Genomic DNA, 14,738 nt, shown 5'->3' with positions numbered 1-14,738 from the left:
GTTGTATTCGAACAATGGGCGTGGAAACGGTCGAACGTCGTGGGTTGGAGGGCCGGTTTCAACGGGTTAGAGAGAGCGAGAGATGGCAGTGATGACGCTAGCAAGGAGAGTTGCTTTATGTGTCTCGTCTGTCCCCCTTTAAGCCTCCGTGTGGGTCGTATAATCGCTGTTAATAAAGACAACTTTTAAGAGCGGATGCGAGATCGCGGCTTATCGACCCTGGCTCGCAGTGCGAGAAAGGGGGGAGGCCAGGTGAATTCGCTTGCCGGCGAGTCTGGTATGGCGCAGCGTTCGCCTTTCTTTTACCAGTTTCACCAAGCTGGCTGCGCTTTTTCCTCGTGGTTTCTTTTGGACTCTGGGGTGTGGATGACTAAGCCTCGTTCTCCCAAAAGTTTTTCGCGACGTCAGATATAAAAAAGTGGCATTTGTATAAGAGCAAGTTGGCCTCGGTGTAACGGTTTATTCGTCAGGCTGGCGTCCGTACCACATATCTCAAGCCTACGCTGACACGAGAAACAGATATATTAGGTGGCCGTCGTCAGCTTCGATTATGATAGGTATAAATACAATTCTAACACCTGCAAATGAGCCCTTCCGCTTCCCCGAACTCCCCAGCCGAAGAACCGGCTTAACCATGGTAAAAACACGATAAACTACAGAAAGATGCCTCCAGATAAGAATATACTAAAACGCCGGCACTCCGTCTTCCAAAGTCTCGACCCCACTAACCCAGCCGATAGCTACTAGCTGAGTAGATAATAACATCTAACAGGCGGAGTCATGTCTTTCCCATCCATCCAGGCCCTTTGCTGGTAAGCGGGAGTCAATGCTGTGGCGCTGGCGGTAAACGTCTCAACGCCCATATCCATATCGACATCATCGCTTTCACCGGCATTAACGCCAGGACCAGCGCCAGCACTGGGGTTAGGCGAGAGAGATGCGGATGCATCAGCGGACCATATAGATGAAGAGGTGCGAGAAGACGACGCCTGGGACGCTGCGTTGGTCGGCGTCGACAGTGTCGTGTTCGTGTTTGACCCAGTATGGCCATCCGACGAGGACACGCGGGCAGGCGCAGAAGCAGGCCGGAAGAAATGGTGTAGCGTCCTCTGCGACGGGTCAGGTTTCATCGAAGAAGCGACCGAGTCGGCCAGTGAGGGTGTGCTTGGTTCAGCCTCGTCAGGTCCATCATCGTTGCTTGTAGACGCCATCGGGTGAACTTCAGTGTTATCAATGTGCTTTTGTGCAGAGAAGAGCCAGCGGAGGGTGTTATCTGTACGTGTCGGACTGGTGGTTAGTGGATGGAAGGGCGCGATGTATCTGGTAGTTTGACGCACCATAGACAGCCTGCTCGTCCGGACGGTCGTTCCTGAACCGCTTCCTGGTCCGACTGTGGAGATGCTGGGGTGTCTCGTCTATGACCATGGCGTCGTCGAGCGAGCAAGGGATGGGAGAGACATTGTGGTCGTAGAAGGATGTCGAGGAGCGAGGGGAGAGGATGGTCGAGAAGGAGGCCTTGCGCTTCAGCGTCATTGTAAATATATGCTCGTACTCGTCTGGTACTTTATTCCGTGTATATACCCTGTGCTTCTCTCATGTATATATGTTATTCAGGTATGGGAGGGAGAAGAGACAAACAGGAAGACGAAGCTGAAGAAAGCAAGAAGTTGGCGGTCGAAAGTGGTTGGTTTTGTCGCGTTTCGCATCGCATACAAAGTGCCGTATTTTACAGCCTCAGGGGCGCCAAGACCGCGTATCCCTCTATCCTATTGGTTTATCTTTTGTTACCAGTATCAAGATGTTACCACTAGTCCAAAACGGGGTTAATAGGCTTCACGCGCTTCACGCGAGTCTCAAGGGGCAGTAAGTAATCGTATCCTACTCTACTCTCTACTCTGTTCTTCTATTCTGCATCTCTCCTCTGCTTCTCTCTCTACCCTGCTCTACTCTACTTTGTACTCATAGCTGCTTGCCTCTACTTTTCTACTCTACTTGCTATATTCTAGTATAAAGTTTCGGCATGCCGATATATGCCAAGCCGGCATACCGAGCCCTAATCCCTTGCCCCTCCCCCGCAGCCACCAAAGTCCGCCCAACCACGTCTTCTCCTCGTACCTACTATACGCTATCCACGACCAACAAATAGCAATATACATAACGCGATAGAAGTAGCAGGTCCTCGCCATGTCTGTCCGCCGGCCGTCCCACGCCGGCTCCTGGTACTCGGACGATGAGGTGACGCTGCAGACGCAGATAGACAAGTGGCTGGGCTACGTGCCGGATAAGCTTGAAGGCATAGGCAGCCTGCCTGTGCCGGGTGCGAGGGTAATTATCGCTCCGTGAGTACTCCGTACACTGACTGGCATGTATAGTGTATAGCAGCTAACCGTTAGACAGACACGCGGGATACGCATACTCTGGACCCTGTGCGGCGTATGCATATAAATGTCTCGATCTATCCAAGGCGTAAGCTTGAGCCTACCACCGACCAGAAGGCAGAGACTAATAATGCGAGTAGGAAACGCATCTTCCTGATCGGCCCGTCTCACCACCACTACCTGACCACTATCGCCCTGCCGGAACTGACGGGATACCGAACTCCCCTCTCCTCCTCCCCACTGCCGCTCGACACGAAGCTGCTATCCGAACTCCGGGCCAGGTCTGCAGCTCCACGCTTCTCAGACATGTCTCCCTCCGTCGACGAGGCAGAACACAGCATGGAACTGCACCTACCATACATACACCGCCTGCTACAGCGTCTGTATCCCTCACAGCCTACGTCAGCATACCCCCCGCTCGTCCCGATGATGGTAGGCAGCACTTCGGCAGCAACAGAGCGCGCGTTCGGCTCCATCCTCGCCCCGTACTTGGCTGACGAGGAGAACGCATTCATCATCTCCTCGGACTTCTGCCACTGGGGTACGAGGTTCGGGTATACGTACTACACCACGCATGCGTTGAGTACGGTCTTTAACCTGCCACTTACGTATCCCTCTCTGCCTGTGCCATCGGATAGCTTGACGGCCGCTAAGGCAGCAGTCGAGGTCGAGGCGGTCTCGTCTGGTATGGCGTTGAGGGGGAAGGATAAAACGCATCGAGCGGCGGGTGCGTGTGCTATACATGAGAGCATCTCCGCATGTGACGTTGCGTGCATGTCCGCGATCGCCAGTGGTGATACTGACGTGTTTCTAGACTCGTTGAAGAGGACAGGCAACACGGTGTGTGGGCGTCATCCGATCGGGGTGGTGATGGCCGGCATGGAAGAGTTGCAGCAGGAGGGGCAAGGGAGCGAAGGCGAGGAGGGACTGTGCAAGGGTAAGTTCTACTTTATGAGGTATGAGAGGAGCTCCGACTGCTTCTCGGTGGCGGACAGTTCGGTCAGCTACGTCTCTGCCTTTGCCGTTCTGTAGTTCGAATAATACTTATCATCCACTCTACACATCCGCCTGCCTGCCACGAGCTACTGGCCGCGTAACCGCTGATCGATCGTAGCCTCGCATCTAGCTCCCGCTTTCCGCGTGCTGATCAGACGCGTGGATAGATCTCTGTTTCTCCCAACATACTTACTGGTCTACTCGATCTCTATGGCTCTAAGGCTCTATATAAATGGTGGCTGACTCAGCAAAGCGTCTACACTGGCCAAAACCGGCAAGGCCAAGCCTCGGTTTAACACGCCACGTAAGCTTCGTCCGCGGTCTTGGCGATCTTCGTATCCAAAAAATGCCGATCTGGCAGCAGGAGTTTTCTAGCGACCAACGGAGTATGGGGAGTAGAAGTAGAAGTAGAGGGAGAGATAGCGATGACTAAGGGAGAGCGAGAGAGATCGAGAGGGATAGACCAAGGCAGAGGATGACAGATACAGGGCGAGGAGGCAACGTCATGGACGCGTGTGAGGGCGATGTTCTTCAGCGTGAAACGGAGGAAGAGGAAGAGGAAGAAGCGTCTGACTAAGTATGCGACGAAGTTTGCCTTATATAAGCAAGAGGCTGACGACGCTGGCTTCCCGAAACGGACTAGCGCGCCCAGGGGCCTCGTCACCGTCTGCGTATCGGCCGTACCACGCGTACTGTCAGGTACCCACTTTGTGCTGCATTACGAGGCCTGTAAGATGGTATTTCGCATACGCCCTCCAACCCTTCTGCCTTCCCACGCCGCCATCGTCGTCTTCTCTTTCGACCTCACTTCTACATCTTCACCTCTCTGTCCGTCTCCTGCACCCTCGTCTTCGGCTTCATCTTCAGCTTTCATCTGTATATCTAGACACGGTCGAGGCGAAGAGACTGTTCTCGTCTCCCGCAGGTACGTGAAGCCACACTTCGATTTCCGGGCTAGCGTGGAACCGCAATAGAGCCAAGGGCTGTGCTGCTGCGCATCATCTAAAGATATCTCCCTCTGGACGGAACGGCACTCTCCCACGACATTATCCTCCATCACCATCGTCAACAACTATCGACTATCACACTCGTTTCTCGACATCAACATCACAGTCTTGAGAACGCCGCTTCAATCATCAAGTCGACCACTGGCCTAGAGTGGGCGCTGACAGTCATCCGGTGGACTGCCAGCCCTCACTTCCACCTTCGCCCTATCGTCCCATCTCAGCATGGCAGACAGATCTCGCACACCGTCGAGCCATAGCCATGGCAGGCCGGCTGGTGCGTCAAACACTGCCGTTGACGCCACAGAACTCGCTCGACAGTTCGAACAGTTACTCAGGACAAGACGGTTGAACACGCTACAGGAACGCTCGAGATCACGGACTTCTTCTCCGATGCCTTCATCCTCGCATTCATCGCCGCACCTGCCATCATCATCGTCATCGCCGTCATCACATCAGCATTCTCACAGTCGGCCATCATCCTCCCAACCGCCCTCATATTCGACCATCCGGAGTCTACCCATCTTTCCTTCTCCGCCACAGGATTCCGCCTCTCTCAAGTTCCGCAATCTCCTCCACGTCCTCTCGGTAACGCCGATGAAGTACGAGAACCCAGGTCTGCTCGATGAGGCCCTGTCACAGGTGCCCCTTGATAGACTGTACGCAGAGGCAGAGGAGGAGTGTCAGATTCTGCAAGCGGAGGCGGCTAGCATGGGTGAGAACGTGAAGCCCACCTGGGGATACCAGGACTGCGTCATCAAGGCGCTATTAAGGTAGGGTCATCCCTTTTTGAAACAATAATATAAATGAGACAAATACTGATAGTAGCAGATGGTTCAAACGCTCATTCTTCCAATTCATAAACAACCCACCTTGCTCCAGATGCTACCGACCAACCCTCCTACAGGGAATGACCCCTCCAACTCCGGACGAAACCGCCCGGGGAGCCACCAGGGTCGAGCTCTACATCTGCTCAGAGCCGTCCTGCGCCGGCCTTGAGCGATTCCCCCGATACTCAGACGTCTGGACCTTGTTACAATCGAGACGCGGCAGAGTAGGTGAATGGGCCAATTGCTTCAGTATGCTGTGCAGAGCAGTCGGCGGTCGGGTACGATGGGTCTGGAATTCAGAAGACCACGTCTGGACCGAAGTCTACTCTGAACACCAGAAGCGATGGATTCATGTCGACGCCTGCGAAGAGGCGTGGGACAACCCCCGTCTCTACACAGAGGGTAAGCATATATACCTGCCCTTTCGCCATCTACAATCTCAATAACTAACATGATCTCCTTAGGCTGGAACAGAAAAATGGCATACTGCATTGCCTTTTCTATCGACGGCGCCACCGACGTCACTCGACGCTATGTTCGCAACCCATCTAAACACGGCCTCGACCGATCTCGCGCCCCAGACGAAGTACTACTCTGGGTAATCCACGAGATCCGCCGCATGCGTCGTGAGAACCTCTCCAAAGAAGAAAGACGACGAATAATGAAGGAGGACGAACGTGAAGAGCGTGAGCTACGAGGATACGTGGCACAAAGTATTGCGACAGAATTAAGCCGATTGAACCCCAACGGCACTTCGGCGCCGGTTGCCGGTGACGAGATTAAAGTCCCTGTTTCTGCTGCAGCAACCACAACAGGGCAGAGCGGAGTTGAGAGGACAGGACAGCCGAATCCAGACCAGTCAAGGAGGCATCGGTGACCTGTCTACACCGCCAGTCTCTTTTAACGCCCTCACGATCGAACGACACGACATCAAGTTGCACGACGTCCAAGAGCTCTCTCCCTCGCACCCACACTCACACTCACGCATCATGCCATGACCTCTCCTCCTTACGACCGACCTTTCTACAAACTACTACCTTCATAAACACCTTGATACCAATACCATTACCTTTTATTCTTTTTTATTACCTTTCCTAGTCGGCATCATAATATACCAAGGCGTTCTGGTGCTACGGTAGACATCCAACAACTTCCCTTCAAATTCTACTTCTACGTCTTCGACTCTTCCCTTCCTTGGCTTAGTCCATTACCTTATCGCTTACTCTACATCCTGCATGACCTGGACATTCTGGCATCTACTTCTTCTGTTTCTTTTATTACATCCTTTAGCGTGTCGCCTTTAGTTCTGGATATGTTGATTCTACGCGGCTAAAACGGCTTAATAAGGACACTCTGCTTCCTTACATATTACTACTTGACCAACTTTACTTATACGGCTTCACTCGCCCTGTCGATTCTGCTTATCGAGCACCCGCTTTTCTCCTTTGTTCGCTGTTACTTAATCGCCGCCTCCATTTATATCCGTATTTACCTTACTTGTTCCAATGCGCTGGAATAATATTTACCCTCCTTATGTATCCATCCATTCATATATATATATATACGTATATATAATTCCACGGCACAAACAACCACCCCCGCCTTAATAGAAAAGTGTTTTTATCCTATCATCCTTGGCCTCCTTCCTTCGGTCATCTCAAATTTCCTAATCTATCTACATTACCTTATCATTATTCCTTTCCTGCCATGTCTTGCCCTGAGTTCACGTTACATGTCGACAGCGTTCTTCTTTTTCTTCTTTTTTGGGATGGGTCTTCTTTATTCGTCTATTTGACTGGGTTTTGGTTGCAGTTATGTTAAGCTATGCTCTACTCCATCGAATAATTATTCGTATCTACAATTACTACAATGTTCAGCTTTATATATTAAAGTGGTCGCCATCATCATCCGATTTATCGTGAATGTCTCCTTTTAGTGTAATCTCTAGGTGCTGCTCGCATACGTAAAATGCAACCCACATATTTCAAAAAACATGCCTAATCCCCTTGATCCTTACGGTTCGGTTTTAAGCCTGCCTTCTTACCCTAATAGCTTCTCAGAAATCACCCCGAAGCCAGTCAAACCATTTGCAGTGTCCTATAACATAATGTCAGACTGAATAACAGGAACCAGGAACCACAGCGTAACTCACATGCGTGACATATACCCCCGTAATCGTCGAATCCGGCTCGATAGTTAGTTTCTGCTTTTTCTGCTGCATATGCGTCCCCAATGGCAACCTGATTTTAGGAAGCACATTGGCATCAAACGTGAATGTCCGCCCACGATTCGTAGAAACCTATTTCAATCATCGTTAACTCAATATTCCAACAGTAAAAGAGGTAAAGAGTATATTTACCACAAGGGTAGTGATACTAAAGTGAATCGGCTCATTTTTAGGGGTCCACCACTGCTTATCTTTGACTCGAAAGCCCGTCACCCTCTCACCACCAGGTCCATCAATAGTAAACTGTATCTTCGACTGGTTTGAATCTCTTGCCTTGTTAGGGAAGACTGACAACGAACGAACCGGCGCATCATCACAGTCATAATGGAAATCTATCCAAGTGAGGATTCCAGCTAGAGTACTGACTGATATCTTGGTTAGGTATTTGAGATAGTTTCCCTGCTGGCCACCGAACATAAGTCGGATGAGTGGCTGTTGCGAGGTCAGGGGTGATGGGTTAGAGTCATATTGTCCTACGAAGTCGATTTCATGCAGAAATTGGTCTTCAGAGGGGATATCAGGGTACCAGAGAGCTGCCTTTCGAGCGGACAGACAAGGTGGGTTCTGGTTATGTATTTGCTCCTCTTCAGGGACAGAGAGTGAGACCATCCTAAACGCCTATGGTAAGTGTGTTAGTCGACTTGCGTTTCTACCTGCCTTACTTGCGGATGACTTACATCAAACGTTGCTTTAAGGTGGGTTATACGCTCATCCAGACAGAGGCGAAGGGTGTTGGGTACGTTTTCATGGTCTCCTGCCCAGGTCGACCAGTGGCCCTTGGCTAGAGCTGCCTTGATACCACGAATACCTCCGGGGTCAGCACATATGGCAAATCCTGTGAGATCCAGTGGTCCCGATCCTCCTGGTTGGCGAGTATCTAGAATAATTTCTTGGGTAGGATGGATATAACCTAGCCTGGTCTCTTTCTGATCTGGCGTGTTTATCCTTATCCCGGAGACGTAGGTGTTGCCATTGAAATAAACCAGAGATACAGCGATCTGTGATATTCGAGCTGGAACACGGATGGCAAGCTCTTTGAGAATGCTCGGAGGAGTATATGTAGAGGAAACCGCCGGACCTTGTCTAATGCTGGTTCCTCTGACTTGTTCCTTGGGCGATTTAACAGCTACCGTCCGCCAGACAACATGGTTGTGTTCGTCCATAGCATCTACTCCTCCACCGTCCAGCGTGTGATGTAAGAGCAGTAACTCTGCAAGGGGCTTATTGCACTCCCACACTCTTCGTCGGTTCCGTAAAGCTTCGAAATAAGCCAAGCTCGGGTCTGTTTTCTCATATAGAGCTTTCCAGTCGTAGCGAATAGTAGCTGCTCCGGATATAGTATCCTGTTGATGCCTTACCGGCTCAAAGACAAAACCTCTCTCAAAAAATGGCAGGAATCGAGATCTCCAAAACTTCTGTGATAGTGGCATACTCGCAAACGATCTTGATGCCGTTCGTAACCTAGCTACCTCATTCGAGCTGAGCAGGCACTGAATTTCTTCACGTATTTCAACAGGCAGGCGGTAGAACAAGTCAGAATCTACCTTTTCAGAGACAACGCTGCATTCAACTAGGCTGTCTCTGTCTCTTCCTCTTTCTGCTTCTAGCAGGGCTTCTTGTAGCTCTGGGATATCTAGAGGATTCCGAAGAAAGTAGGGCTGCTGATAGTTTTCTGGTCGTCCATGAACAGATGTATCCGTGTCCGAGTGGCTGTTTCCATAGCCATGGCCCCAGGTAAGTTGCCCATATGTCTGAGAAGGAAACGATTGACAAATATCATATAAACATGGCATGGGGATTTCATGGGGGTGCATAAGAGCTTTCAGAATTCCCCAGCAGGCATCATGAAATACAAATCCAGGGAATGGATGGTCGGCCGAAGTTCTTCCCTGCGAGACAAACTCATCGGATCTTGATTCTCGATACCCGCTGTCGTCATATCTCTCGTGTGGGCTTAAAGGCGCAGAAAGTAGCGCATTTCGATGTCTATAGATTCCTACTCCAGTCAAGAATGGCTGTCCATCGCCGGGAATAACTCGAACTATATACGAGCCATTGTTAAAGAAACGGTATAGAATATAAAGAGGGTAGGTTAATGCTTACCAGCTCGAAACTCGGCCATCCATGGACTCTTGCGGGTGCGGCTATGGATCAAGGCACCGCAAATGATGCAGTATGGCGCTGGAGTAGACGCCATATGAAATTATGTATAGAGAATAACGGCAAATGGCCCATAGAACAAATCAATAGAGGAGGAAGCGAGTAATCATAATGTTGTAGAGAAACCAAAAACCTGGCGGTTTGCTTGTATTACCCTTTACTGTATTTATGTGGATTGTGCCGCAATGCTGGCGCCTGGTGACGCATCCAGGCAGAAACGATAGCAAAAATGGGAGGCTGGTATACTTGATAGCCCAATAGCAGCTGCATTGGACCAGACTTGAAACACAGGCTTGAATGTTATGTAGCCTTGCTCGTAGACGATGCTTTTTAGAGCCTCCTGGTGTGTTGTTCGCTATATGGCAAACCGTAGTTGTATGGCCTTTAGCGTGGGAGGAGGAACATCATACAACAAACAACACAGAAAGGCCATTATCAAAGGAACCGTTTGCCAGCGAAATATCCAAGTCTTAATTCAAGTACATAGAACCTATTCATAGTCTCGTATATATCTACCTGGAAGATCAACGTCCCATATCGGCCTTTCTACCACCACGACTTCTAGAGGCATGGCTCTCGCATCTTCCGCACCGGACAACTCTGCACTCTCCACGGTGGATTGCGAATTGTGACTCAAGGGAACAATCCCTAGTATTTCACGATATTTGAAGGTAGACCACCATTGTCGCTGTTGCTCTGGGCTGTGATCAGATTCTGGCTCTGGTGTAGAGAGCTTGGCGACCTGGTTGTTCTCATCTTCGACACCGTTTGATATATGTTTTCCTAAAGTGTATATTAGCACGGGTAGCAAAAGTGTATAGCGAAGGTTCGAATATCGAAAGGCGTTCTTACCATTTGGCGTCTGTTCATCAGAACCGGAGAGCTGTTGTCGTCGGAGCGAGGCAAGTGTTGCCTCATTTGCGAGAGTTAACTCGTCAAGTTCGCCATCATCATCATCGCCATCATCGCCTTCAAGTTGTTTGTTTTCATTCTTTCGGTTTTCAAGCGATAGCACCTCTGCCTCTGTTTCTTTTTCTCCCACAATTTTTCGTACTACTTTTCCAAAACCAACACCCGCTTCCGAAAGTATTACTCCATCACCTGCGCCGGTATTTCTCTTCTTCTTCCTTTCTCCTTCATTACCATGTTCTTCGTCGGCAACGCGCTTTCTTTTGCTTGGCGAGGGATTTTTTCGAGCCTTTATACGTCGAGTCTCTCCATTGGGGAAGTCTTGGGATAGATCGAACATCCAGAGCCAAGATGGACCATACAGCCATAGACGATCTTGGCCACCTGCAATATCCCAAATGGCACCCATGGCTCTATCTTTGATGACTGTAAATTCCTCGGGCAGACATGCCTTGGGATTCCTTCGGGACCAATCAGAAAGTTTCCCTTGTAATACATTGAATTCGGTTAAATGGTGATCAGCAGTCAGCACCATTAACCGGTCGTCCGATGCACTAGATTCAGAAGCATTGGTATTTAATTTGCGAGACGTCCGGCCATTGCTAAGGGATGTGGATGAAGCGGGGAGAGCGGGGCGGAAGGACATCAATAGCACACTGGAGTTTAGGCGAGGAAGGGGAGTTTCTGTAGATGCGCGTTTCCATCGCTCTCCTGCCGATGAGCTGTCCTCCTCGTCGGAATCTGAATCCGAATCGTCGTCTGACGATGATTCCTCCTCGTCGTTGGCAGCTTTTATCGCAGTGGGAGCGGCAACATTGTCTTGTAGTGTCCAAACATCTACAAATCCAGCAAGGTCACCACAGGCAAGAATTCGACTGTCTCCCGAGAACGACAGGGACCGCACCATCCTGTCGTATGCGCCTAATGAGCCGTGAAGAGCTTTCTCACCCCTTTTGTGCCTAGGTAGACGAGACACTTTCTGTAACTTTGGTTGTATCTGAAGGCTTTCTTCAGCTTCTGGATCCCTTGAAACTTTGGCCAGATATATATCGTTATTGGGTCGGACGAGGCAGATCCACTTGCAATCGGGCGATATGGCAACATTCTTTGCACCCCGAGATGAAAGTTGAGAAGAGATATCTAATTTGTGAACCTGTAGGCTTGACACATCATCATCTTCGTCGGGTGTTAGGGAAAACACTTTCACCTCTGAAACAGTGGCAGCGACGAGTATTGTTCCATCTCGTGACAATGCTGCAGAGGTTAGATGTTCTTCGCCTTGGAATAGGATCTTGCCCACCAGTTTATGCTGTTCCGTGTCGGATTGGGAGGAACCAGCAACACGCCAGATGTTGACCTCGCGGTCCCACCAGCTCATGAGTAGGCGAGAGGTATCCGACGTGCTGAGCTGAGGAATTTGTGGTAGATTGGGTAGCTTTCGGTGATGTTCCTTTCCATATTCTTTCAGTGGAAGCACGACAGGTATCGTATCAAGACCTAAGTATCCGTGTCAGCACTTGATTCCACATCTAAGCCTGAGATTCAATGGGCGTTCTTACCTCCAGACACAACGACGCTCATGTCTACAGTCTCAAAAACAGCTAAAGCCTTGACATCATGTGTATGGTACCGTCGATGCATTACCTCTGCCCATCTCCGAGTTTTCACATTCTTCTCACGGCGTTTCAATCTATAGATAACGGTCCTCTGATCGGCACCTCCACTGACAATGGACTCTCCATCTGCACTGACGGCGACATCCAATACGTCTGCCTGGTGGCCCTGCAATCGTTGGACCAGCGAGTAGTTCTTCCCATCGAAGATTCGGACCTCGCCGGCCGAGTCTCCAGATACAATTGAGCTGTCAGGTAAACACTTGACGGACCAGACCAATAATTCCTTTGTATCTTTATCTTGACCCTTGCCCATGGAGATTGTTCGTAGAAGGTTCCCGCTCCGTATATCAAACACTCGGATGGAGCTGTCCGCGTAGCCGGCAACGACGGTATGGCGATTCTGGAAGGTGATACTGAGAACTCTCGCGCGTTTCGTCGACGGTCTTATCGTTTTCAAATATTTCAAATCACCATCTTCGGTAGACAGGATCACGATTGTACCGTCAGCGCACCCAACAGCCAAATGCTGTCCAGTATATTCTCCTTCCGCTGGTCCAGCAGATTGCCCATCCTTGGTCTTACGCAACGGCTTCCATCGTGGCTGGGCAGCCAAACACCAGATTTCTCCGTAGTTCCCGCTCGAATGTCTAGCCGGTCGACTAGTCTCCAAATCCCACTCTGTCACAACGCTGGAATATCCAATGCTAAAAAGACGCAGTCTCCCTGCCACCTCTTTGCCCTCGACAGTTTCACTCGGGTCAAGCGTCCAGGCTAACCCTTCAATACTGCGATCTTTCCCTCCGCGAAAAATCGATTCTTGTAACCAGGTGCCGCGGAGGGGGTTCCAGATTTCGATATCACCATTGGCCCGTCCAATAGCTAGGCGTAGCGTTGGAAATCCACGTCCCTGGATCTCATGAGACGCAGGATGCGAAAAGGCCAGCGCGTTGATCGACTGAGGGTTGTATGGCACGAAACGACATCTATGGATATCCATGGCGTATGAAGCTGCGACAGAAGCCTGGCTGACGATGGTTGCTGAGTCGGAGTGGCGTGAATCGCGGCAATTGTGCTGCGCAAGAGCTGCTGTTACTTGACTCCCAGCTTTTTAGACCCTTCTTCTGTAAGCACCCATCGCAACTTGCTTCTTGAATGCTTCGATTTCTCTCACGGAACCTTTGGCTTCAAAAAAATTATTTTTCTTTGCGGCTTTTCCAGGGCAATTTTTCTCGAGAATATCATATCACGTGACACGGGTAAACCTTCCATATACGGAATAAGTCCGAGGCAACATAAAAACTACTTCTGCTGGGTTGAATTATTATTATATTCGATATCAGCTTGAAGATATGGAGGATTAAGGGCTAAATGAAGGTTATCAGGGGGCTGAGTCTTGCCTGCATGATGGAACCGTTGATACTTTCATTCATAAAACAGAAGAGCAGTATTCTCTTGGGCGCGAACACGGTCATACCGAAACGAGGCTCTCTATAGATCATCTTCAATTGCATCTCAAGCCTAGATGGAAAGCAGCTATATCGAAACTCCCTGTGGGGAGTATGGTATGAGACATTACCTACTTTCAGTGCTCCAACTCTCAAACCAGGCCGTTCAAGTTCCGTATGGTTTCCGTCACGCTCCCCGCGCAACAGCGCCGATAAAGAGAACTATATATCATCCCATCCATACGCGGGGTTGGTTTCATATCTCCGGCCACCATCAAACACCCGGGGGAAGTATAGGTCACATTATTGGAACGCGCGGTGGCCATACCTACGGCCAGCAAACTTCCTGCTAGATCAAACTAAGCGATGTGGTGATGCAGTTTCCTATCAGAGCCGTACCACCTTCATGGTGCTGTGCCGTGTTGACGAGAGAATATACGAGAAAAGTTTAGAGCTGGTCCGCGTATGCTACTGCTACCTGCCTAGAGAGACACAGGATGATCGCATATGTATTCAAGGCCAGGGCTACAGATGTACGTGCACAGAAGAAGATTTTTGATATATCTCTTTAGCCACCTGTTGGCGGTGAAGTGGACGCCGCGATTCGCCCGCATAGAGTGATGTAGCAAACAACCGGCATAAGCGAGGAATATTGAGAACCCAATACATGCCATAGGTGGAAGGATTGTCGGCTTCTAGATGTCTCAGGAACCGGTACTATTGGCTTTCCCCCTTGGATGTCGACGCTGAACATTGAAACATGTGCCGGCGCCTATGGTCGATAGACGATGATCAAATGTCTTGACCGTCCCCCGGAGGGTGCGGCGTTACTCCCGCCTGTGGTTCCCTTCGCTATGGGAATTGGGTAACCTTCCACAGCACAGGCGGAGGATTTGCAATATAAACGAGAAAAAAAGTCCCCTAAGACGATAGCATGAGCTATATCTATTGCATTGCCATTCAGCCCGTTCTCCAGACGGCGAATAGGGATTTGCTTGATGTCGGCATTTGCTATGCAGTTATGAGCGATGTCGCCTCCTCACGGAATACAGCAGTTCGTATGTCATGTCAAACTTCTCAGAAAATGTACGAAGTTCTCGTAGCAGGTGTGATACCGCGGTAGAAAAGGAAACATAGGGGTACGTAGAAGCGAGGTGGTACCAACGAGATGAG

The 14,738-nt window shown here is 50.0% G+C and overlaps 4 protein-coding genes across 4 annotated transcripts; 2 read left to right on the top strand and 2 right to left on the bottom strand.

The window, feature by feature from the left end:
- Nucleotides 1–743: 743 nt before the first annotated feature.
- On the bottom strand, nt 744–1,533 carry GIQ15_05970 (uncharacterized protein; the record flags this gene model as incomplete). Its single annotated transcript, XM_033553387.1, has 2 exons — nt 744–1,273; nt 1,338–1,533. 2 exons carry the CDS (start codon nt 1,531–1,533, stop codon nt 744–746), a joined length of 726 nt encoding a protein of 241 aa, XP_033404531.1.
- Nucleotides 1,534–2,184: 651 nt separating this feature from the next.
- GIQ15_05969 (DUF52 domain-containing protein) lies at nt 2,185–3,410 on the top strand (the record flags this gene model as incomplete). Its single annotated transcript, XM_033553386.1, has 3 exons — nt 2,185–2,339; nt 2,398–2,466; nt 2,519–3,410. 3 exons carry the CDS (start codon nt 2,185–2,187, stop codon nt 3,408–3,410), a joined length of 1,116 nt encoding a protein of 371 aa, XP_033404530.1.
- A 1,193-nt stretch (nt 3,411–4,603) lies between these two features.
- On the top strand, nt 4,604–6,085 carry GIQ15_05968 (uncharacterized protein; the record flags this gene model as incomplete). Its single annotated transcript, XM_033553385.1, has 5 exons — nt 4,604–4,655; nt 4,709–4,980; nt 5,021–5,151; nt 5,210–5,610; nt 5,673–6,085. The coding sequence occupies 5 exons, from the start codon at nt 4,604–4,606 to the stop codon at nt 6,083–6,085; spliced, it is 1,269 nt and encodes a 422-aa protein (XP_033404529.1).
- Nucleotides 6,086–7,248: 1,163 nt separating this feature from the next.
- GIQ15_05967 (U3 small nucleolar RNA-associated protein 4) lies at nt 7,249–13,117 on the bottom strand (the record flags this gene model as incomplete). The annotated part of the gene is made up of 10 exons (XM_033553384.1): nt 7,249–7,305; nt 7,361–7,507; nt 7,568–8,053; nt 8,113–9,476; nt 9,539–9,616; nt 9,842–9,950; nt 10,006–10,064; nt 10,112–10,378; nt 10,448–12,001; nt 12,064–13,117. The coding sequence occupies 10 exons, from the start codon at nt 13,115–13,117 to the stop codon at nt 7,249–7,251; spliced, it is 5,175 nt and encodes a 1,724-aa protein (XP_033404528.1).
- Between the last annotated feature and the right edge of the window lie 1,621 nt (nt 13,118–14,738).

Source organism: Arthroderma uncinatum, assembly GCF_011692745.1.
Source record: "Arthroderma uncinatum strain CBS 119779 chromosome Unknown scaffold4, whole genome shotgun sequence".
Taxonomy (NCBI): domain Eukaryota; kingdom Fungi; phylum Ascomycota; class Eurotiomycetes; order Onygenales; family Arthrodermataceae; genus Arthroderma; species Arthroderma uncinatum.
Note: the sequence above shows the minus strand (reverse complement) of the source record. Positions and strands in the feature narration are given on the sequence as shown.